At 44.7% G+C, this 23304-nt stretch overlaps 1 protein-coding gene across 1 annotated transcript in view; it reads right to left on the bottom strand.

Annotated features, from left to right (window-relative positions):
* Window positions 1–23304, bottom strand: part of Lamp1 (lysosome-associated membrane glycoprotein 1) — a 90787-nt gene that overhangs the window by 41431 nt on the left and 26052 nt on the right. The window contains exons 2-3 of the mRNA XM_065444907.1: window positions 16488–16735; window positions 3347–3560 (exon numbers count right to left, since the gene is read on the bottom strand). Of these exons, the coding sequence (XP_065300979.1) occupies window positions 3347–3560; window positions 16488–16735 (462 nt within the window). The remainder of the gene's footprint in view (window positions 1–3346; window positions 3561–16487; window positions 16736–23304) is intronic.

Genomic DNA, 23304 nt, shown 5'->3' with positions numbered 1-23304 from the left:
ATGGCCGGGAAAGCGTAAGACAGCTGACATAAAGAAGTATAATATGGATAGAATTGAACATGCCCTCAGGAACGGAGGAAGCCTGAAATCAGTGAAGAAGAAACTAGGAATTGGCAAGAATCAGACGTATGCGTTAAGAGACACAGCCGGCAATATCATTACTAATATGGGTGAGATAATTCAAGTGGCTGAGGAGTTCTATAGAGATTTATACAGTACCAGTGACACCCATGACGATAATGGAAGAGAGAATAGTCTAGAGGAATTTGATATCCCACAGGTAATGCCGGAAGAAGTAAAGAAAGCCTTGGGAGCTATGCAAAGGGAAAAGGCAGCTGGGGAGGATCAGGTAACACCAGATTTGTTGAAGGATGGCGGGCAGATTGTTCTAGAGAAACTGGCCACCCTGTATACGCAATGCCTTATGACCTCGAGCGTACCGGAATTTTGGAAGAACGCTAACATAATCCTAATCCATAAGAAAGAGGACGCCAAAGACTTGAAAAATTTTAGACCGATCAGTTTACTGTCCGTTGCCTACAACCTATTTACTAAGGTAATTGCAAATAGAATCGGGAACACCTTAGACTTCTGTCAAGCAAAGGACCAGGCAGGATTCCATAAAGGCTACGCAACATTAGACCATATTCACGCTATCAATCAGGTGATAGAGAAATGTGCGGAATATAACCAACCCTTATATACAGCTTTCATTGATTACGAGAAAGCGTTTGATTCAGTTGAAACCTCAGCAGTCATGGAGGCATTATGGAATCGGGGTGTGAACGAGCCGTATAAAAATATCTATATAAATCTACAGCGGCTCCACAGCCACCATAGTCCTCCATAAAGAAAGCAACAAAATCCCATTAAAGAAAGGTGTCAGGCAGGGAGATGCGATCTCTCCAATGCTATTCACAGTGTGTTTACAGGAGGTATTCAGAGACCTGGAGTGGGAAGAATGGGGGATAAAAGTTGATGGAGAATACCTTAGTAACTTGCAATTCGCTGATGATATTGCCTTGCTTAGTAACTCAGGGGACCAATTGCAATACATGCTCACTGACCTGGAGAAGCAAAGCAGAAGAGTGGGTCTAAAAATTAATCTGCAGAAAACTAATGTTTAACAGTCCCGGAAGAGAACAGCAATTTACAATAGGTAGCGAGGCACTGGAAGTGGTAAGAGAATACATCTACTGAGGGCAGGTAATGACGGCAGATCCGGATCATGAGACCGAAATAATCAGAATAATAAGAATGGGCTGAGGTGCGTTTGACAGGCATTCTCAGATCATAAACAGCAGGTTGCCATTATCCCTCAAGAGAAGTGTATAATAGCTGTGTCTTACCAGTACTCACCTACGGGGCAGAAACCTGGACGCTTACGAAAAGGGTTCTACTTAAATTGAGGACGACGCAACAAGCTATGGAAAGAGTGATGGGTGTAACGTTAAGGGATAAGAAAAGAGCAGATTGGGTGAGGGAGCAAACGCGAGTTAATGACATCTTAGTTGAAATCAAGAAAAGGAAATGGGCATGGGCAGGACATGTAATGAGGAGGGAAGATAACCGATGGTCATTAAGGGTTACGGACTGGATTCCAAGGGAAGGGAAGCGTAGCAGGGGGCGGCAGAAAGTTAGGTGGGCGGATGAGATTAAGTTTGCAGGGACGACATGGCCACAATTAGTACATGACCGGGGTTGTTGGAGAAGTATGGGAGAGGCCTTTGCCCTGCAGTGGGCGTAACCAGGCTGATGATGACGATGATGAGTGCGCACCAATGAGAAAGGTTGGATGGACACTGACCTCATCCTTGATTGGATAGACTGTGTGGCACAAGAGGCCCGGTGGTAGCAAGAGGCGAAGTGCCACCTGGACAAGGATATCAACAAGCCTGCAGCTTGCCACACAGACATGGTGGTAATACCGGGCAGGATGACTTCCCAGGTCCGGCCACTAGACATGTGCATTAACAAGCCAGTCAAGGACCACATTCGGGTACTTAGTGATTGATGAATGGAAGCCACACATCCACAGTCAGCAACACGCTGAAGCGTGGGAAGTGGCAAGGTGGGTGGTGGAAGCTTAGATTGGGGCTCTATCGGCCAGGGTTGTGAAGTCCTTAAAAAAATTCGGCATTTCAAACTGTGGACAGCACTGAAGACTGACAGTGAAAAAGCTTTCTGAGAACGATGGTGAATGCAGTATGTGACTAATGAAGAGGTTGTTCATTCTTCAAAATTAAAATTTTGAAGAGTTCATTTATTTCAGTCACGGAAGTTTTGCGCGCATTAGAATCTGGGTTTGAAGTTTTAGTTTTTTTTGGTCGTAGACATCAGGTGCGTGTTAAAATCGGGGGCACATTAAGACTCTGGGAAGTACAGTACGCGACAGAGCCAATATATAAGGATATCCTAAATTTCACAGACGCTGAAACCTTTCACCATGTGATTTTTTTTTTAACTTCTTGCTGCAACCGCAGGTCCAAAGCAGCATTAATCTAAGCCACCACTGCCGCCATTTTCATTGTTTTGCATCCTCGAACCAGCATTCAAGCACTGATCAGATGTCAGCCGTAGCCACTGCAGCCATCATAGCCATATTTATGTTTAGTGTGCGGCTTTTTGTGCTGTTGTGCGCTCTTCTATGCTACGCATAGTTCAACATTTGCTACCAAGCTTCCTGTTCTTCAGAGCAGTGTTCTTCATTCAAAGGATTTGCCGCCCTGAGCAGTGGCGCAGGCTCTTCCACTGCACTGCTTGCCGATGGCTTTGAAGCATGGAAAAGAAGCACCGGTCTAAAGGCCAGAGCATGTGTACACTTGACAGCATGTGCAAGCTCACATCTGTGCCCCTGCATATGCCCAGATAATGCAGGACAGGCCGTGCACACCAAAATGTGAAGATCTGTTCTAAACGAATATCAGCATTTGAGCTGCCTCGAGTCGCACAGCTACGCTGCAGTTAAACTCTCGATGAGGCCGATTTATGTCACACGAGAAAGTGCTTTTTCTTTCCTTTTTGTGCTGATCTACATTACTAAAATAAAACAGTTATGCTTATAAATATTTAAGCAATCTGAAGCATTGTCAATAAGATTATGTGAAACTGTCTGCCAAGGTGCGCGTCTCTTTTAGATGCAAACTGCCACTTGTTGCGAGCTGCATAGGCGTCTGCTTGCACCCGCCGGCAAATGTATGTGTGGACTTGCCCGTAGTGTTGCTTTTCTACATACAAAACATTGTGGCCTGCCCCCGTTACTGCAGCTGTTCATGCCCTCACACAAAACGTGTCGTGGCTGTCTCACGTGTAGTCCCGCACACTGCAAACACTGCTGCCCACCTACCAGGCTTTGCAGCATGCGGGAAGAGGGCCGGGCTGGTGTAGTAGTCGACGGCAACTTCGCGCAGGTAGACCGTGCCATTCTTGGCAAACACCAAGGAGAGGCTGTTGTTGCCAAAGCGCAGCACAAGGGACTGCTCGCCAAGAGGAGAGCTGCAGCTGCTGCGCTCACGGTCGACCACCGTTTCATTATCCAGGGCCAGGACAGCTTCCATCACCTGGGAGAAGCAAAAAAAGCAGCTCGTGGTGCGCCACAGAAACGTCCCAAATTGCATGCAATCTCGTGGAACTAATGCCGCCCGGCAAAACTCGTTTGCATTAGGAAATTTAATAAAATTGCGAAGAAACCTTTCGCCATTTATGACATGCACCAGCAGGGGCCATAACTACCACACAAGTTGATGAACAATTTCCATGTCTTGTATTGTTCAGCGAAGCTACAACCGTTGTCTCCCACTTTGCCCTGTCTATTTCAATGAATGCAAAGTCATTCCCACTTGCCTACATGCAGTAAACAAAGCATTGAGCATGCAGGTGCCATTATTGGAACACTGTCAAAAGTTTTGCTTATCCACACCAGGGGGATATTCTGCAAGGCTCGAAGGTAGATAGGCCTATTTAGGACCATGGTGCGTTCCACTCCTCAAAAGGAAATTCGACATCACTGCACCTACGATCACACAAATTTAAATGCAGGCGAGTGCTGTTCTGCTTTGTTATGCAGAACCGTGGGTGCAGTTATGAATGCACCCACGGTCGCCGCCATTGTTGCCCACTGTTATGACATGACTCGCCACCCTTGCTGGCTATGGTATTGCACTGCTGCCGAGGTTGAGTGTTCGATGGGGGTGAATTGCAAAAACACTTCTAAACTTAGATTTACGTGGACATTAGTTAGGTGGTCACTAAACTTAATCCAGAGTCCCCCACTGGGCCATGGATAATAATCACATGGTGCCTTTGACACCTAAAACTCCAGAATTTAGTTTTGTACGACTCACTTTCTTTGTAAATTTAATGCAAAATGGTAACCTCAATTCTGCTCAAATCAGATTAAAAGGCCCAATTTCAAATTTTACTTTACACTGGACGTTCTGAAATGCTATCTATGGATAGTTTTACCGAAATAATACATTTTTTAAACAAGCTTGTTATTCGAGGAGGTGGAAGAAATTGAATGCCCTGTTACTATACTGCCAGGAGTCGCGCGCAACTGCAAACACCCTCTGCCTTAAGTTCCTTCCCCTCCTCATATGCCAGAGCCGAAGAACCGCGTGGGTTTACCGAACGAGCTCTGTCTAATGTGAAGCATTATAGGAACCTCGCGGCAACGTCACGGAAGGCCATTTACAAATTTTTCCTTTCGCCTTACAAAAATTAACTTCCCGCTTAAAACCCAGCAAAATAATGCTACAATCATAGCCTTTTGACGGTCAACGCCACAAGTATACTGCGCTGTGAGCAAGTCTAGTAAATGTCATATTGACGGCATCATCTGTATGTGTGAAAAATGCACATATTTTTCAACAATTGCCCAGCAACTGCCGTTAACCTGTGTGAATACAAGGGATCTTTTTTCACTTCGTAATCTCTTGGTTTTCATTCCACAACCTAGGGTTTCAGCAACAAATAGTGCGTGCAATGGTTAGTTTGAATTGCAGTCTTGCAGGCAGTTTCCGTTTGTTGCGCTCGTAAAAACCAATGTCTACCTGGTTTCTAACCTCTCAAAGGGTAACCCTAAGATGCTCACGCAACAGCGGCATGATTAGATCTGTTTATAGGCGGACGACGGTATATGGTGGATGATGCCGCCGTATAAAAACGATGCTGCCATGCCTGCATTTCTTTTCTGGAGACTGCTCACGAAAACAGATTGCTCTTCGTTGGCAACGAAACGAAGGATTAGGGCAAGTTCCTGACTCTCACATCACTCAGTCTGGGTGGTTGCTCTGCTGCGAGTCCAGCAGAATATATTCACATCAGTGCGTTTACTTTTTATTCTTACTATAAGTACGTAAAAAAGTCCACCTAAATTCATCATCAATGAACAAAAATTTTATATAAGAGTTAATGGAGAATACCTTAGTAACTTGCGATTCGCTGATGATATTGCCTTGCTTAGTAACTCAGGGGACCAATTGCAATGCATGCTCACTGACCTGGAGATGCAAAGCAGAAGAGTGGGTCTAAAAATTAATGTGCAGAAAACTAAAGCAATGTTTAACAGTCTTGGAATAGAACAGCAATTTACAATAGGTAGCGAGGCACTGGAAGTGGTAAGGGAATACATTTACTTAGGGCAGGTAGTGATGGCGGATCCGGATCATGAGACTGAAATAATCCCAAGAATAAGAATGGACTGGGGTGCGTTTGGCAGGCATTCTCAGATCGTGAACAGCAGGGGCGGGATCGGAGATATTTTGTTCGATACGCGTTCTGTCCAGTTGTGCAACGTCACAAAGTTGCAGTATGCAAAATTTGTGACAGCGGGGCGGAGAGAGCAGCCAATCAGGAAGCGGCGACCTCCCCGGAAGTTTACTTCCGTCGTTTGTAGTCTGCTTGCAGACAGTATACTACGATACGTCTTCCAAATGAATGAAATCTTTAAATTTTTTTTTTCTCAAGCCCAAACACGTATTCAAATAGTAGTACGAGGGACTACTGCAATTTATAACTATTAGTTTCTTTGCGTCGTCCCTAGGTGTTGTTGTGCACAGCAAGAAGAAAAAAACAACGAGAAGAGTGGCACACTTTTCAAGAGGCAGCGACTAAATTCCAGTGGCTCGCTGGCACCGATGGTTGAACAGAAAAATTGACCCCATCAACGAATTATTTGTTTCGAGAAACAAAAAAGACACTGGAATTCACTTACTGCCATTTATTCAAACGTGTTTCGCACCGCCACCCGCTCTCCTCCTTCCTCTAGAAAGGTCAGCGCAACAACCAAAGTTCCCAACGGGAGCGCCATTGCTGCAGCCGCCTGTTGGATCCAATCCAATCCACCAGACGTGCCATGCGAAGCCGTATGATCGCTCCAAACTTCCCAGCTCCCGTCTGGTTCGGCAGCTAGCAGACGAAATGCTTGGTGGGATGGTGATTGACAGGTGCGTGTCGTCATTTTGACGTCACCAAAAACGTGGCTGTGCCTTGCGGCTGGCAACATCGGCGCGGAGTAGACCAATCGCGCACGCCGGTAACCGGACGAACACGCCGAACAACCATCTCCGATCGCACCCCACGTTGCCATTATCCCTCAAGGAAAAAGTATATTATAATAGCTGTGTCTTACCAGTACTCACCTAAGGGGCAGAAACCTGGAGGCTTAAGAAAAGGGTTCTACTTAAATTGAGGACGACGCAACGAGCTATGGAAAGAAGAATGATGGGTGTAACGTTAAGCGATAAGAAAAGAGCAGATTGGGTGAGGGAGCAAACGCGAGTTAATGACATCTTAGTTGAAATCAAGAAAAGGAAATGGGCATGGGCAGGACATGCAATGAGGAGGGAAGATAACCGATGGTCATTAAAGGTTACTGGATTCCAAGGGAAGGGAAGCGTAGCAGGGGGCGGCAGAAAGTTAGGTGGGCGGATAAGACTAAGAAGTTTGCAGGGACGACATGGCCACAATTAGTACATGACCGCAGTTGTTGGAAAAGTATGGGAGAGGCCTTTGCCCTGCAGCGAGCGTAACCAGGATGATGATGATAAAAGATTGTCTCTCTTCCAGGTACCAGTTCACCACTGTTAATAACCAGGATTCATTTTTCAGCCAAGTACATTCCAGCGTCCCACAAGAGCGTGCTTGCCCCTTTGCTTTTTCCGATAGTTATTAACGATTTACCTAACTCCATTTCTTCCCAAATCAGACTTTTCGCTGACAAATGTTTTTTACCGCAACATTCATTCTAATGATGATCACTTAGCCCTACAATCTCTGCCTGGCTCGTGCAAGCTCACCTTTTGAAAACAATATGTTTTTTACTAGCCGTCAGTTTCAAACCAAAACCACGTATATCTTAACTAATGCTACAGTCGAATTGGTAATATAAGTACCTGGGTACTCGCATTCATTCAGACCTAACATGGAACCACCATATTAACCTTATTCTTGCATCTGCTAATCGGTTCATTAGGTCTCCAAAAACATAACTTGAAGCATGCTCCTTCTCCCCTCCAATTATAGGCTTTCTGTACACTAATCAGACCTAAAATTGAATATGCTTCGGCTATCTGGGATCTTCCTTAAGCATATTTAGTAAATAACATTGAATCACTGCAGAACCATGCAGTTTGTTTTATTTACTCCGACTACTCATGTCATGCCAGCATCACAGCATTAAAGAAATGCGCAGGTTTGCAAGAACTGTGCAACTACCGAAAAACTGCACGTTTATCACTTTCATAAGCTGTGCCATCACTCAACACTTAATACTTTTTATTCGCCCTCTTCAAGCTTTGACAAATGCGACCATCCGTTTAAAGTTCAGCGCTTGCCTTGTTGTACATTTAACTACGCACATTCTTTCATGCCAGACACCATATCTGACTGGAATGCTCTGCCTCCATGTGTTGCTACTGCCACTGATCCTGATAAGTTTTGCAGTGTTGTCTGCCTTAACTACTGCTTGACATGATGTGTAGATTACATCTGTACTGTTTCTTTTTACTTTGTATTTCTAAGGGTTTAGATCTTGATTCATTTTATGCTGTTGTTTGGAAGATGTACAGTTGGTAGAATTTTTTACTACTGTCCTGTTCATGTTATTGTTTCTTTGGATATTCTTTGTGCTTGTCGGAATTAACAGTATTTGGTACTTATATTCTAGTGTCACATGATGTTTGGAGTATTCTATTTCTTTATCAATTGCCTGTACCCCTCCCCCTTACGTAATACCCTCAGGCGGGAGGGCCTTTAGGGGTATTTTGTATAAATAAATAAGTAGATATATGCAGTGATTATTGAAATTTAAGAAACTCAATTTCTTCGTCTTGTGAGGAGAAGTGATAAGCTAACTTAAGAGTCTGAAGAATAGCCAATCTATTCCCTATGCAGTAAGGGTCTATTAAGGAGAGTCACATCATCATCATCAACCTATTTTAATGGGCCCCTGAAATGGTAAAGACAAATTTTGTAGACACATAGGGTACAGCTAAAGTTAATGATTCACACCACAATTTGTGTGAAGCGTCTCATATAAAAAGAGCTACGGATGATTACAAGTTACCCTCCTCCATAGTCATGCATTTTCTCCTCAACTCGTTCGCCGAATGATCGGGGCTAAGCTCCGCCTTCACTGGCTCTGTCATGATGGCACGTAGTGTCGTCGACTTCCGGTTCTAGAGGAGCGAACGCGCAAAGCCTCTCCAAACTCGCAGCTGCTTGGCAGTTGACCCCAAGCAAGAGCTATCGAAGCAGCATGCGTTGCGAGCATTCTGTTGCAGCACTGAACATGTCTGGTACTCCAGTAAACCACAGGCGAGCTGGGCGTTTCGACTGATGGCTGGAGGCATAAGCTCAAGCTGATAAAGAAACTTCAGCGTAGACATACGTGAGCAGCCTGATCGGTCTGCATGGTCCAGCCACCTGTTGGCACAGAGCTTAACTAGCCAAACGAAGTGCTAATATTCCTCTAACCAAGTGTAAAACATTCTGAAATTTACAAAAACAACATGTTAACGATTACCCTCCTGCCACAAATTTACACCAGCAGTAAACAAGAACAGGGTGTCTACCAAGTTGACATTTCCAAATTCCCTGAGTTTTCCAGGTTTTCCCTGAGCACCTTTGCGAAATTCCCTGAATGAGCCAGAACATTGTTTTATGCCAAGACAGGCTGACACCACGTTGCCCGATGCTGTCACTCTCTAGTAAGCATGCTGAAACAAAAAAAAAGACTTAATCCAGTTTGAATAGTAAGGAGTAATATCTATTTTATTTAAAAAGAAAACAGAAGGAAGGTGATAGTAAAATGCACAGCGAAAGAAATGGTAAAGCCCATTCCAAATTGAGTCGAACATTTTCAAATACGAATGAAAAGGAGATGCATGCATTAGTAAATATTTTTTAATATAAGCTATTTCTATCAACTGATAGCAAGCTCATCTGTATGAGGTCCTGAACTTTGTCACAACTGAGGTTCTCTCTCAGCAGCTGGGAAGTCAACCTCAACTGTCCTGACATACTCTCAGCTCGTACACATCTCAGTGTTGCGTTTCACTGCTTAAACAATTTATTTTGGTTTGGATGAGGGACACCTGTGTCTCAGCGTCAGTCAACACTTAGTTTTTTTAGCTCAAGCTCCTTCAAAAAGGCGGCGGCACCCTTCCTTTCCCGTTAATTCCTTAGTGCGTCAGTCCTTTCTGTTCTCATCCTCCTTCTACCACGCTTTCACCACATGGATCATCTGAAGCATCCTCTTGGTCAATTGTAGAGTCAACATTTGATTTTTCGAACTTCCGAGGGGCCGCAAAAAAAAAAAATTGAAAAAAAAAACGGGCAGTCGGAAAAAAATTTATGCATGTCTTTAACTGCCTTTAATGACTAAAATTACCACAGGCACGACTGAAAAAGCTCTGAAGGCCTGCCAGTACGCTTATTAGGCATATCAGGGCTTGTACTGCGACAGGAGACTGGGTGCACGCATGTGTAATTAAGGAATACATACTGTGTCCCGTGACAATTGCCCCCTTCCCACGCTTATGCTTCACCGCCTAACACTAATGTACTGAGGCGAAGCTAAATTTCGGAGACTGGCATTACGCAACGCGCTGTGCTCTGCGAGCTTCAAAGCCAATCGCGAGGATTACAAAGGCGGAGTCGGTGCCATTGGTGACAGCGGCGAATTATTTCAATGAAGAACACGGCACCGCACGGCAAGAAGCTTAATAGCGAACATAGAAGCAGCTAGGCCTAACGTTGCCGCGGTGGTGGTTACGGCTGCCAGCGGATCTGCCTGCGAGAGTGCCGGTTCGAGGCGGCGAGATAATCAAAATAGCGGCGGTGGCGGCTTTGATTAATGCCATTTCAGACCTGCAGTCAGGGCAACATACATTGACTATATGGAGTTCGTGATGGTGCCGCAAAGCCGTGCAAATTATCGGGTATGTCCGAAAAAGCGTCCGGAAAATCGGTCGTTAACTACTCTGGCAAACATCATGCCGATGACATGGCGTCAATGACGATTCATTGCGATTCCTCTGTTACTGGAACCAGCATCAACATGACTTTCGTCCCCTTTCAATAAAGATGCAGCTAATTTTCCCTGATAGAAGCACAAATTCCCTGAGGATTCCCGGTTTTCCCAGTTGGTAGACACCCTGATTGTATTCTCCGTTTCTTTCATGGCGATCCACTGGAGAGTGGACCACTCTCCAGTGGTGGCGGTCCTGTCCAGACGTCACGCGTGTCTAGTTTCCTTCGGCTCCTTGGGGTGGCAGCCCTGTCGTCCACGCGAATTATGTGTAAAAAGAACAGTAAATTAGTATATCCATGTTCAAAATTCTGTCACCTGTGTTGCATGCTACACAGCTTTCTTGGTCATCCACCTTCACAGAGTGGAATGATTTTTTCTGCAGTGGCTTGGTAGTTGAACAATCTTGCTTCTTAACTCCACCAGGGGCGATGACAGGAGGTTGTACGTGTACAACATTAGGCGTCTGACATTTACGTAAAAATTGGTTATGTGCATAATTTAATGTCTATCCTTCCGATATGCACAAATGAAAACCTGCCCTTTCAGGCATTCTACATCTCTGCATATTTTAGACGACTGTTATATTTTCTTTTGTCTTCTTTCGTGCTGTGACATGGTGATGCTTGCAGAATAAGCCTTCTTGCACAATAAAGAGGCATCACGAAAACATGGGGCTGCCTGTTGCATATTGGCTTTGTGATGCTGCTGGAATTACATAGCAGCACATCATGCTATCTGAATTAAAGCTGCGACTGATAATTATCCCCGACACCAGCTAAGATAAATATCTCCATGGTAATATAGATGTCAAAGCAACGAAGCATAAAATTTTTTCTGGATAATTTCAGTGAAGCACAAGTTACATCCATTCTTTGTAACGTTGCTCCTCCCATAGAAGCCCATGTACTGACGGGAATTTCGGAAAGATTACAACTCCATGGTAAATTAGATTATGACAAGCAAATGAAACTCACAATGTTAGACATCTTAGCGGGCTCTTGCAGAATTACTTTTTCTAAGATATAGATAGTTTTCTCCTATTCGTGAAAAATTTGGCTTTGCTGCATAGCGCATTCTGACTGACCATGCCACAAAGAAATCCTAAAGTGCGAGCTATATATGGTTTGGCTGTAAAACGAAATACTCATAAAAACACAACCAACTTTACAAGAAATAAGCTACCTATAGGTGTCTTTAAATCGTTGGTTGCAGATACCTGGTAAGCACCCTACAGAATGCAAACAAATGAAAGTACTACTGAAACAGTGTGGTGTAGTGTATTTGGCATTGGGCAGCGAAAAAATATTACTGTAAAAAAAAATTTTAAGCTCTACCTTTCCAGATTCAAACTTGCATCCACTGAGACTTGTCGCATGATACCATGGTACGGGCTTCGACCAATTAGGCCACATAAGAAAGTGAGCGCTAACTAGCCACACAAAGGAGCTCACCTTCCAGATTGGTTGAAATCCAGCCAACTTACACCATGCTGCAACCAACTTGTGAGATAGGCTTTAAATTGTTTGGCAATTTGGTAATTTAACAATTACTTTATTTACTTTGCAATGCTCATTGTACATAGTTTTTTTACTTATTCAGTAACCAGTTATTTTTAAAACAGACGTTTGGGCTAAGTTGGTAAGACTGCTGGTTAAAGCTTTTATATATTCTTCGTTCCAAGCAATAAACTTCATTTGCAAGTCGGTGCTTGTCGGTGTCCTTTCTTCCTGCTTGTCCCCGTGAAAACCACGCTGTTCTGTTTCAAAGTTATTTTTTTCGAAACAAGCGCCAACAGGCGACATAGCTTTTAGCACAAATTTGGCAAGAACTAGTGTTCAAAGGGATGACAATAAATACATGGGTGACATCCTTCCCACAATAAGTCCTGTAGCTATGCCTGTAGCCAGAATCTTTTGGGCAAATGTTTGTACGTTAGTACACAGCCCTCTTGTCGTGCGTGCACATCGAGCAAGTTTTCACTGTCACTGTTGATGTCTTCACAAGAAGATGTGAGAAGAGCATGGAATAAAAATTTGAAAAGCAATTCTTTATTAGTGAAGATCAATGTGTGAAGGGCTGGAGAGGATGCACTGATAAAGTCAAGCCACCTCCCTTTATTTACGGTTTCCATACAATGCTAAGTAATGTTGAAGTAAGCGATTACCTTTCAATAACATTCCAATTACTTCCATGGGACAGTAACTAATTAACTGTTATTAGTAACTAATCAATTAGATCTTTGAAAGAATTGTAATTTTTTTTCTGTAAAGTGCACAAATACGCCTTCACTACATCTCCTTTGTAATAAAAGCAGCCAATCTTTGAACAGTTTTGAGCACTGCGATAGCACAGACATTCAAAAGAGGACACTCCAGTCTGGCTGCATATGCAGAAACAGTATACATAGCCTTTTACGATTTATCTTGTGAACCACATGCTGCAGGCTAGCCAACCACGCAGAAACAGTTCTACGCTGGTCTCCATGAACAGGGTTGTTTGAAATGTGCAGCCAGTTCCCATTCACAGACCAATGACCCCAAATTTCCACTTCAGTCTGTTTTAACATACTTGCCAATCTGAATATTTGTAAATTCGTAAAACTATAGCACTGTTTTTTAAGGGATTTACCTTTTTGACAAGCTTACATTTTTACAACCACAAGTTGAAATTCATGTTTGGAGAATAAAGAGCAAGAACTCCACTGGGGCACAATTTACTTTTGCAATGATTTCGCTGTTGCCAACTTTGCCTGCTTCAGAAACTTCCCCGTGTAGCTTTGCTCAAAGCCAATATGACTCTGGTGCCCCCTGCCCATCACCAGACTTTCGAGTGTTTTCTCACAAACAGATGAGCAGAACTCGAAGTATTGTTCACAGTGCTGAATATACTCTCACAATCAGCATTGCTGTGGGCAATGGAGAATACCCAGCATAACCATTGAATTTCTGTGGAACCTGAGTGATCCGTCGACACTTCCTAATTACGACCACTGCACGTTGCACCTTGGCTCATTCAATATGTCGGGTGGAACCTGATATACTTGCAAGTTGTGAAACTAAAGTTCTAATGCGTTGATTGCTTCTTTTGATTCGGCACTCTGCTGGGGTAGGATAGCAGGGAATGCCATTATAAAGAGACGTACGCTGTTGACTGAAGCACTTTCCAGAGCTTCTACTTGAGCAACTTCAGCCATCTTGAGATTGAAGTCTTCTAGTGGAAATTTGGCAAATGTAATCCCATGCTACTGTTAAGTACAGACGTACAGCAGGGAACTCTCAATGCAGCTCAGTGTCTCAACCACAGAGTAGGTTGGGCTGCCAATGACTGTCTTCATCCCTTTCTGGTTCTTTGCAGCTCCATAGTCAACTTCCAGCAATGAGCAACATGCCTTGACGACACCTGGGCACACAAATCTAGTCTGGAGATCCTTGAAAAGGTGGTTCAAGAGGTCCCTCAGTGCATGACTCTGAAGAGCCTGTGCCTGAAGGCAGTTCACCTTCTCAAAAAGTGGTAGAACATTTCGGAGAAAAAGACAGCATGCCCTGTTTAGCTCCGTTACAAAAAATAAAACAGTCACTCCTCACGGGTCACTTGGCTAGCTTCCCCAGAATCCTTGATATGAAGTTTGTTTTTTTACTTGAGGTCCAGAATGAGCTCCTTTCCTCTTAGCGAGAGTTCATCGCTGTCTGATATTTTTCCCCAAGGCCTGCAGCAGTCTTGTGAAGATGTGTAGCAGGCTTTGGGGTCAGGGCAGGGTTCTTGGAGGTTTGTGAGGAAGTCTTCGGAATTTGGTACGACTCCAAAAACAAGCTCTGCTTGTTGCACTGCTTTGTTTCAGATAAATAAAAGCTGAGTAGTGGTTTCCACTGGTCAAGCAGCCTCTTGAAACACTTTCCCAACGACAGCCAACGTGTCAGCGAATGCTTCAACATCTTTCCAACATCAGCGTCATGCATGTTTTGGAACTCTAAGTCGATCTTTCCATTTTGAGCTTTTCTATAGGTAAAAAGAAATGTCAACCGAAGCCTCATCAACCTTTACAGGAAGAGATCAAGCTCCTTTTTGAGCGGCCAGGTTGAAGAGATGGCATGGGCAACCAATCCCTATCAAACCTGGTTGAGCCTCACAATACAGTACGAAAACTTTTTCTTGCCTATCATGACATTTGCACTGTCCGAACACATAGCCAATAGGATTCCAACAGGCAAATTCCGAGACTTCATCTCGTCCAGAACCACATTTGCAATCTTGTGACCCGTCACTTCCCCTTGGATTGCCCCGAGGCAGCTTTCGACTCATTTCTTTAACGAAATATGTTGCAACAATAGGGTAAAGCTGCGTATCCCTATTGTTACTGCCATCCACAGTGATAGAAAATACTTGCCATTTTAGGGCATCCAGCAAAGGAGTCTCCACGTTGGCGGCCGGTTCCCGAACAAATTACGTCCTTGTGCATCCACAGGCGTAGCGTTTCGCTTCTTTGCACTTGGGGAACATCTTCCAGAAAAGTGGTCCAGCATGATCACTGACACTCAGCGGGTTGTTGTGTTCAACTAGAAACGCCGTGAAGAGGCATTCCGCCGGAATCACGGATCACTGTCGCTGAGAACTAAACTTGCTAGGCTTGGCTGGCTGTCCGTGGCTCGCATGTATCCCCGATGCTTTTTCGAAGCAATGTGGACCTTGATGTTAGACTTGCCGCCACGCGAGATGCTCACATCACAGGCACACGTGCAGAATCCAAACTTCTTTCTTCGAGGGCACGAAACACAGAAATCCTGCCGTGCACAATTTCAATACTGTTGGGGCTTTGAGTCTGCCATTGCACTGCGAAGCCACTACAGGCCAGAGAAGCACTGCGTCCAACGCGGCAGCTAGTCGCACAAAAGGCGAGGCCAACACTGCAGTGACTGAAGCCAACTGAAGTCCAAACCCGCGCGAAGAAAGGCAACAACATGGCAACAGGTTTGTGGAGGTGCTAGAGGCACTATCGAGCTTTGAATTTCGTGACCCCCTTTAGTAGATGACAATTCACTACAACATTGCAGCTGCTGATGATACCATGCATACGTATTGCCGTCTCGTGGCGGTGCGAAGTGCCCAGAGTGTAGTTTTACTACATTTTCATGGGGTTCTTTTTCACAAATAAAATGTTTCAGTAAAATTTCAAGCAAGATTCCCAAGATTGTAAGACTGCTCGAAATTCGTACATCATCATCAGCCTAATTTATGTCCACTGCAGGACAAAGGCCTCTCCCTGCGATCTTCAATTAGCCCTGTTTTGCACCAACCCATTCCAACAATTTCATCACTTCACCTAGTCTTCTGCCGTCCTCGACATTTCGTGCATTTTACGGAAAATTCAGAAGAGTTGGCAGGTATGGTTTTACCTAAATGGGCGTTTCCTTGAGGGAGCGAACCTCTTGGGAAACTAACAGAGCCCTTCGTGCCACCTGGCAAGTAGCAAATGAAGACAATTAGCAACTGATAGTGCACCAGCAAAGTGCATTAATAGTGCTCCTCGCCGCTCTACCGGTGCAGTAGCAAAATACACCAATGGAGCTGCTAGCAACAGTGCACCTTTATATACAACCACAATGTGGCCTCGACCCTATTCGCAAAACTGCTCCGCAGCAGATTAAAGCCAGCCTCCAAATTCACCCCTGTCAGCGCACTTCCCCGCAATATGCTAAACTGCCAAACACGCTTGCAAGCAGTGCCGTAGACTGCCCGTGAGCAGCAGCTTAGTAAACTTGTGTTGCACCAGTACTGCACACAATGCATGAATAAATCCCTCCAAAATTGGCAGTTGAGAAAGGTTGTGGCACACTTGACCTACAGGAATATAAAAATTGGGCTGTTTACTTGGGTATTTCCTCCTTGACATTGCTCATATTCTAACAAGATATTGCTCGAACAAATGTGAATGTTTTCCAGGTTGCTAGACACTCACCTGCTCGTCAGTTGCGACGTAGGCAACCCTGAGCTGGATGGCTGCCTTGACCAGGATGCAGGTGTTGTTGGTGCCTGGCACAGTCACATTGTAGCTGTTGAAAGTGGCCTCCTTGGGTGCCGGAGGTGCTGGTGGCGCCGGTGTAGTGGTAGTATTTGGTGAAGCCGTTGGCGTGGTATTGCCGGCTGCTGAAGTCTCAGAGTGGGAAGTCATGCTTTGTTGAGAGTCTGGTAGTGTTGAATTTTGTGCTGCAAGGAGGTAGGCAGAAATTCACAGCTAAAAGCAAAATTTAGTAGAAACTTTCAGAGGGCAAGGACATCTTAAAAAGGAGCTTGGAATCACAATTGTCACAAATTCACATAAACTTCAGTATTCAAATACGGACAGAGTACTAGACACAATATGAGACAAATTTGCTACAGCAAATCAGATACATTTTTCTACCATATGTTTTTATGGGTTTGTTGGTTTGTGGTGGCTTGGCGAGAGAATACATTCTGCAAATAGTATTACAGCTGTGAACTTCGACTAAATTTTGTAGTCACGTGCGGTGAGCGCAGTTCACAAGCAGAGTCCAAAGTTTAGTACCTCTCTCCAAACCCCCTTTTCAAATAGAGGCCTGCTTCTCACCCATTTGAAGGCCAATCCCCATAGAGAGCCGCCGAGAGTTGACATTAAGCAAGCAAGATGTTTGGATCAGTGCGCTTGTTTCCCACTAATGCAGATTTGATGCAGTTAACTAAAAGGCTGAAGTGAAAATGATAATGTATGGGGTTTTGACAAGGGCCAGTTATGGATAAACGGTGCCAAGAAATGGAATGGTTTAGTTGATGATGCAGTCAATGACAACGGTTAGATGTAAAGTGGCTGTATAGTGGTCTAAAAGTACTCATTGTAAATTGCATAAAATATGCTGTATATGTATTCAAGCTATGATGACATGTGAGAGGTGTGCTATGGACATAAAAGGTATGCTACGAAGGGTGATACACTAAAATATTTCAGTGCCAGTAGCCTCACCAGCACACTTGAATGCAGGCAAGTGGGTGTGCTATGGATCTCCTGGGCTGATAACGCGCAATGTAGTAACGTGTAAAAAGTTAGAAACTGATTTCATTTTAAAAAATGTATCTGTACCACGGTACATTGCCAGATGAAAAGGAATGCGTCTGTAGGCTAAAAGGAAATACTTTGAATGTGACATTCCAGCAAAACATTGAGGTCAGTTGGCCTCTCGTTTCATCAATAGACCACAGGTTGGAGGTTCACCACCAGGCAGCATAAAATGTGTGCCATATCCCGAACAGACAGAAAAGGACACGAGTTTGTAGTGTTTGCGTTGTAGAGGACTGTAGCTTAACTGCATGGAGCTTCATAATGGTTTCAGCGTCCCACAAGCATTGTCAACAGCTTCACAGTTTCTTGCACAGGATTGGCTTGATTCCTGTAGCAGGAAAAGCTGTGGAAGCATTAATAGCATTGTTTGCAATGGATGTGGCAGTTTTGTTGGCAAGCACTTTACCCTTGATGACCAGGAACCTAGCAAATTAAGCCATGTTGGCGAGATGCATAAATAGTGCACAAGAGGGAATTAACATTTACAGGACATCTTTATGCTTTTGCAGTGGCCTTAAAGTTTCACAATGATTACAGAGCCTAACATTATTGACTTCCTTAATGTGTTTCATCACCAACAGCGCTACACATGCCTCGTCTGTAATGGCATATTCAAAGGAAGAAACAGACAGCAGCACGGGTACGCCAGCACGACTGATGCATCAGTATAATTCAGTGCAAGAATACTTTGAACGAAGTTCTAAAAAGTGCATTTGAATCTGTGCCTCTGAAGCGAGTTTTGTCACATCGATAAACAATGTGTCACATTCTACCAGCTGCCACTGCCACGGTGGTAGTAGCTTCAGTGGAGGCATAAGGTGGTTTTCGAGTGGCAGGGCACCCACTCCTTCGCCAAGTGTCCTCACACACAGTGAGGAAGGCTTTCACCGAGGGTCTTTTATGGACCAACATAGCACACAAAATAGTTTGTGGGTTGAGGTTGTTTGTGGGTGGTTGAGAGTGGGTGCACTTTGACGAAATATGGGAAGTTGATGTATGTTCTTTACAGATAGAGCGACCCTCATTCGATTCTATGTATGGACTTTGTATAGGACTAATTCTGAAGGCGCCCAAGGCGCGGCAGATACCTAAATGGTTAACAGGATCCAGCATTTTTAACGCACTCAGTGCAGCAGAGCGATATACCACAGTGCCATAATCTAAATTGTACACTGTACAAGTTAATAAAAGGGGCCCTGAAACACACTGAACATAGTAAGAAAACATTGACAACCTAATAACAAGGCTGTGAACATGAGCCAAATATTGCACTGCAAGCAGCAGGGAATTTACTATCTCATGTCAAAAGCCACGACAATTGCTCTCTCCTTCGCAATGTCATCATGCAACATCACAAACAGCCAGATCCATCAACAGCTACTGGCCGATTTCGTGTCATGAGAAGTGTACAGGGTTCTCCCCGCAGCGGGCAGCAGTGGTTTTCACAGGCACCAACCTGGCCAACCATCCACCTCTACAACCCCCGCCCACCTCTCGGACTTCAAGTTTGCCGTACTCTGGACAACTGTATGCCTATGCAGCGGAAGCTATGAGCGCAAAGGGCTGACTTCCACAAGCACACCGTTACAGGCAAGCATGGATGCTGGTGGGGAGCAGCCACACCTGCTCAAGAGCCAGAAACAGGCCAGGAACCTGGCGGTAATCACGGATGATTGTGGTACTATTCTGGACACTTTCTGAAATCTCAAGGACGCAAATCTGATTGGCCAAGAGCAGGCCAAGAGCCCGCTCTCAACCTATCGGATAAGGAGACCTTGAGTTGGACAATATGGCTGATCTCAACAAATGTGCAGAACAGCACACCCGTAATCAGATATGAGCTGGAGTGCCGATACAAATAGTGCTGCTCACGCTTAAGAGGTCTGCTCCTGTTGTCGTCGTTGTAGGCATCTATTCGCAACGTGGTCCCGACTTTCTTTTACTTGATTTCATTATTGTGTATGTTTTTAAGCTACATTTCTCTTTGTGCAACATTCGCACTGGTACAGCACCTACATGTCTGGCTCATTCGCATTTTCTAACTTCGCTTGTGCTTGAAGGATAAATTATGCAAAAAAGAGGCGAGGCGTGCAGACAGGACACAAGAGTAGAGAAGTGGACAACACTAATGCCAACTAATACCTGAAGAGAGCACTGAGGCGAAAAAAGAAAGACGACAAAACTCATCTGCGCAAGCTCAGGAATGGCATCACATGTCAGTCGGGTACTGTCAGACGTGAGATAACTGTTAAGGCACTTAATCTCTTATGTAAAGTAATCGAAGGCCGACTCACGCAGGCACTTCCACCATTATAGATATGCCATGCCTCTACCATAAGAGGTGTATCTTCATTTTTATGCCTGTACAATATCGCGCATTCATCTAACTCTGGCGTGCAGTTACAATCTTGGCAATGTAGGGAAAGATTAGGAGATCCACCGATTAACGACCTTTTATGTTCCATTAGCCTCCGAGTGATACACCACCCCGTTTGCCCTATGTAGAACTTGCCACAGCTAAGGGTAATTTTATAATCCAAACCCATACAACAGTCAGTAAACCTGTTCTTATTGTGCTTCACTCGACAAATCTTTTTTTGCCTTTTACCTGCTCCTTTTTCCCCTGTACGGCCGTGCATATCTTACCTAGCTTATAGGGAGCAGTGAAAGCAACGTTAACATCTTCAGAACTTGCAACTTTTAGCCTGTGCTGCACCAAATGAATGTACGGAATAGCCAATACTCTTTTTTGCCATCACTGCTTTCTGTATTCGCGTCCGTCCTCCTCGAAACCAACTTCTTTTGGCGCTCAGCCACAGTGGCCACTGCTACACTAGGATAATCGGCTTCTAATAGGCGCCGCACCTGTGCATCAAAACTTGCGCTCATTTTGTGCATGCAGGATCTGGTGAGGGAAGACTTAAGGCACGACATGGCAATTCCATTTTTTACTAATTTGGAAAGCTTGGACTGAAAGTTTAGCAACTGCTTCGAAGAGCTTGGGGAGTACTGCCAACTAACGTGATTTTGTTTGAAGACCAAGGAAATGTCAAGAAACTGAATTACGCGTCGCTGAGGAAATTCATTGGTAAACTAATCCTCCTCCATGAAGTTGGAGTACTGGTTCTTGGAGACGCCATCGTAAGTGATACTCATAGAAACACCCTTGCTTCAAGTCTTAAGCACATTTTAAGCCTAACATAAGACCCGTTGACATTTTAAATATACTGCGCTGCATAACCAGGTTCGTCCCGGAAGAAGAACTCTTGCGCTTTATTTTAGATTGCAGTGCTAGCATTAAACAATCAAATTCTCATTTAGGACGTCTGACCCTGTCCGATCGTTAGATAATTACCTTGTGGAGCATAAACTTAGGCCAGTAATATGAAACAAGGAATGTTATTTTGTAATTATGCCAGATGACATGTTTTCAGAAAAAGCAATTTCAGCCATAGAAAAGAATTTACAGCCAGTAAAACGCAAGCCTTTGGCAGTTAAGCAACATGCGGTTGACCTGTCAAGACAATCTTGAAAGGGCGGTCTCTGATGTCAAGAAAGCAAAATCCCTTACCTTAGAACTGTTTTTCTCGATGAAGACCCATAAGCATGAAATTCCTTTTCGTGCTATAGTGTCAGAGAAAGGGACGTGGCAGGTCTGTGTCGCTAGTTACCTACAGAACTGCTTAGCTTCACTAGATTTTTCAGACCCCTTTTGCTTGCGTAATTCTCAGGCACTAGTTCAGTATTTGAGAGGAAAATCCTGGCGATTGTACAGCTTTTAGTATGGATATGGAAGACCTGTATTATTCCTTGCCACATGACGGGTTGGTAAATTCCGTAAATGAGTGCATTAAAGAACAAGTACAAGAGTCCGCTTTTATTGACAGATGCGGTGTTCCCACAGGAGCTTTTCTAGAATTTTTTACGATATACTTGAAGTCGAGGCTGAGTGGGTGGAGAGATGGTGTTTTTCTACAGAAATCAGGCATTTGTATTGGCTCAAAGGTTGCCCCTATTCTTAGCAATATTGTTACGTCCAAGCACGTAAAAGGGACGCGGGGATCAAAAAGAGAAGAGAAGAGGAGAACGAAGATTGTGCAGCGGCCATTCCTGTTGTTCGTAGCCTGCCGTTCCTGCTCTCGCACGCCTAAATAAACCCCTTTTCCTCGTGCTTGTAACACATTGGTGGACGGTGCGGGGTACACCTCATAACCACAGAGCCTACACTGCTACAACTTCGCCGAAGCCATCGACTTGCCGGACTTCCGCCACCCTCACCTGACATGCCTGAATACGCCTGCCAGATTCCCGAAGGTTCTGACGCAGCTTCAAGGCCAGCACCTGGCGTTCCGTGGCAATACTACCGGGTACCGGAGGAAAAGCGGGAGAAGATGTCGACGAGTGGCTCACAAACTACCGAAGGGTGAGCCGATCCAACGGTTGGAACTCGACCGCACAGTTGTCCAATGTTGTGTTTTCCCTTACCGACACAGCACTCGTCTGGTATGAGAATCACGAAGACACGCTCACTTTATGGGAGCTTTTCGTAGAGGAGCTCAGAGCGTGTTTAGGAGACTCTAGCGCAAAAAAGAAACGCGCTGAACAGACGCTTTCGCAAAGATCTCATATTCCCGGCGAGACCTGTACGACTTGGAGAAGAAGTTCTGAAACGGTAAAATAGTCAACTCTCGAATGTCTGAAGATGACAAAGTTGGACATTTGTTGAAAGGAATAGCCGAACACGTCTACAATTTTTTGATCGGCAAGGAAAGCTTGGATTCCGTGTGTGACGTCATTCGCCACTGCAGGACCTTGGAGACGCTGAAGATGCGACGAATAATACCAAAGTTTGGACGCCTGGTTAACGTCACAATGGTGGCAAGCGTAGACCCGAGTTCATGTGTTGACCTTCCATCAACAATACGGCAGATTGTTCGTGAAGAGTTGCTCCATCGAGAAGAGATGTACCGTTGCACACCCAGTATCGCTGGTGCGTACTTACCACACGAGATGACAAACGGCCATTTCGACCGCATGTCAACCCACGGTTCATTCAGCGACCGTCAAGTATAGGTCTACCCCACAAACGAGAGGCACCATAAGCTATCAAGATCCATGAACCATGACTACGACCAACGCCCTCACCGCACGCACGCCTCCCGGCGGCCGATTGGCGATCAAAGGTGGAAAAATATTTCCTTTCCTGTAGCGAAAGAAGTGCGGATTAAAAGCGCTCAAGCAGGTGAATGGACTTCACGTAGCTTTTTAGGAATAATGCCGATCCCACAAGAGATTGTTGCAGGGAGGGCATATATATTGTCACATGATTTATTGACGTCTAGATATTGAGGAATGACAAGGAGCATCAAAGGCAAGCGTCAAGAAATGCCAGGCGTTAAGCAGCCAAAAATCTAGGCAAGTGCAAGCTCGTGTCGCGTGGCTACTACCAACACTGGCTTGCTTGCTTGGCTGCTTCGTCATTGTCTTGCAATCATCATTACATTGGCCCCCAGGGAATAGCATAGCCATCCTGGCAACTTAAGGTGTTGACAGTATAGCAGGGTCATAAGAGGGCTTGAGGCAACTCACATGGACGATTTCTCGACCACGACGACGCAAGTCTTCGGACAGTGTTAAAAGTCATAATGGACTGGAGATATCCGAGCAAGGATGCGGTAGGGCCCATGGTATTGGGCCAGTG

This window comes from Dermacentor albipictus, chromosome 1 (assembly GCF_038994185.2).
Source record: "Dermacentor albipictus isolate Rhodes 1998 colony chromosome 1, USDA_Dalb.pri_finalv2, whole genome shotgun sequence".
NCBI lineage: Eukaryota > Metazoa > Arthropoda > Arachnida > Ixodida > Ixodidae > Dermacentor > Dermacentor albipictus.
Note: the sequence above shows the minus strand (reverse complement) of the source record. Positions and strands in the feature narration are given on the sequence as shown.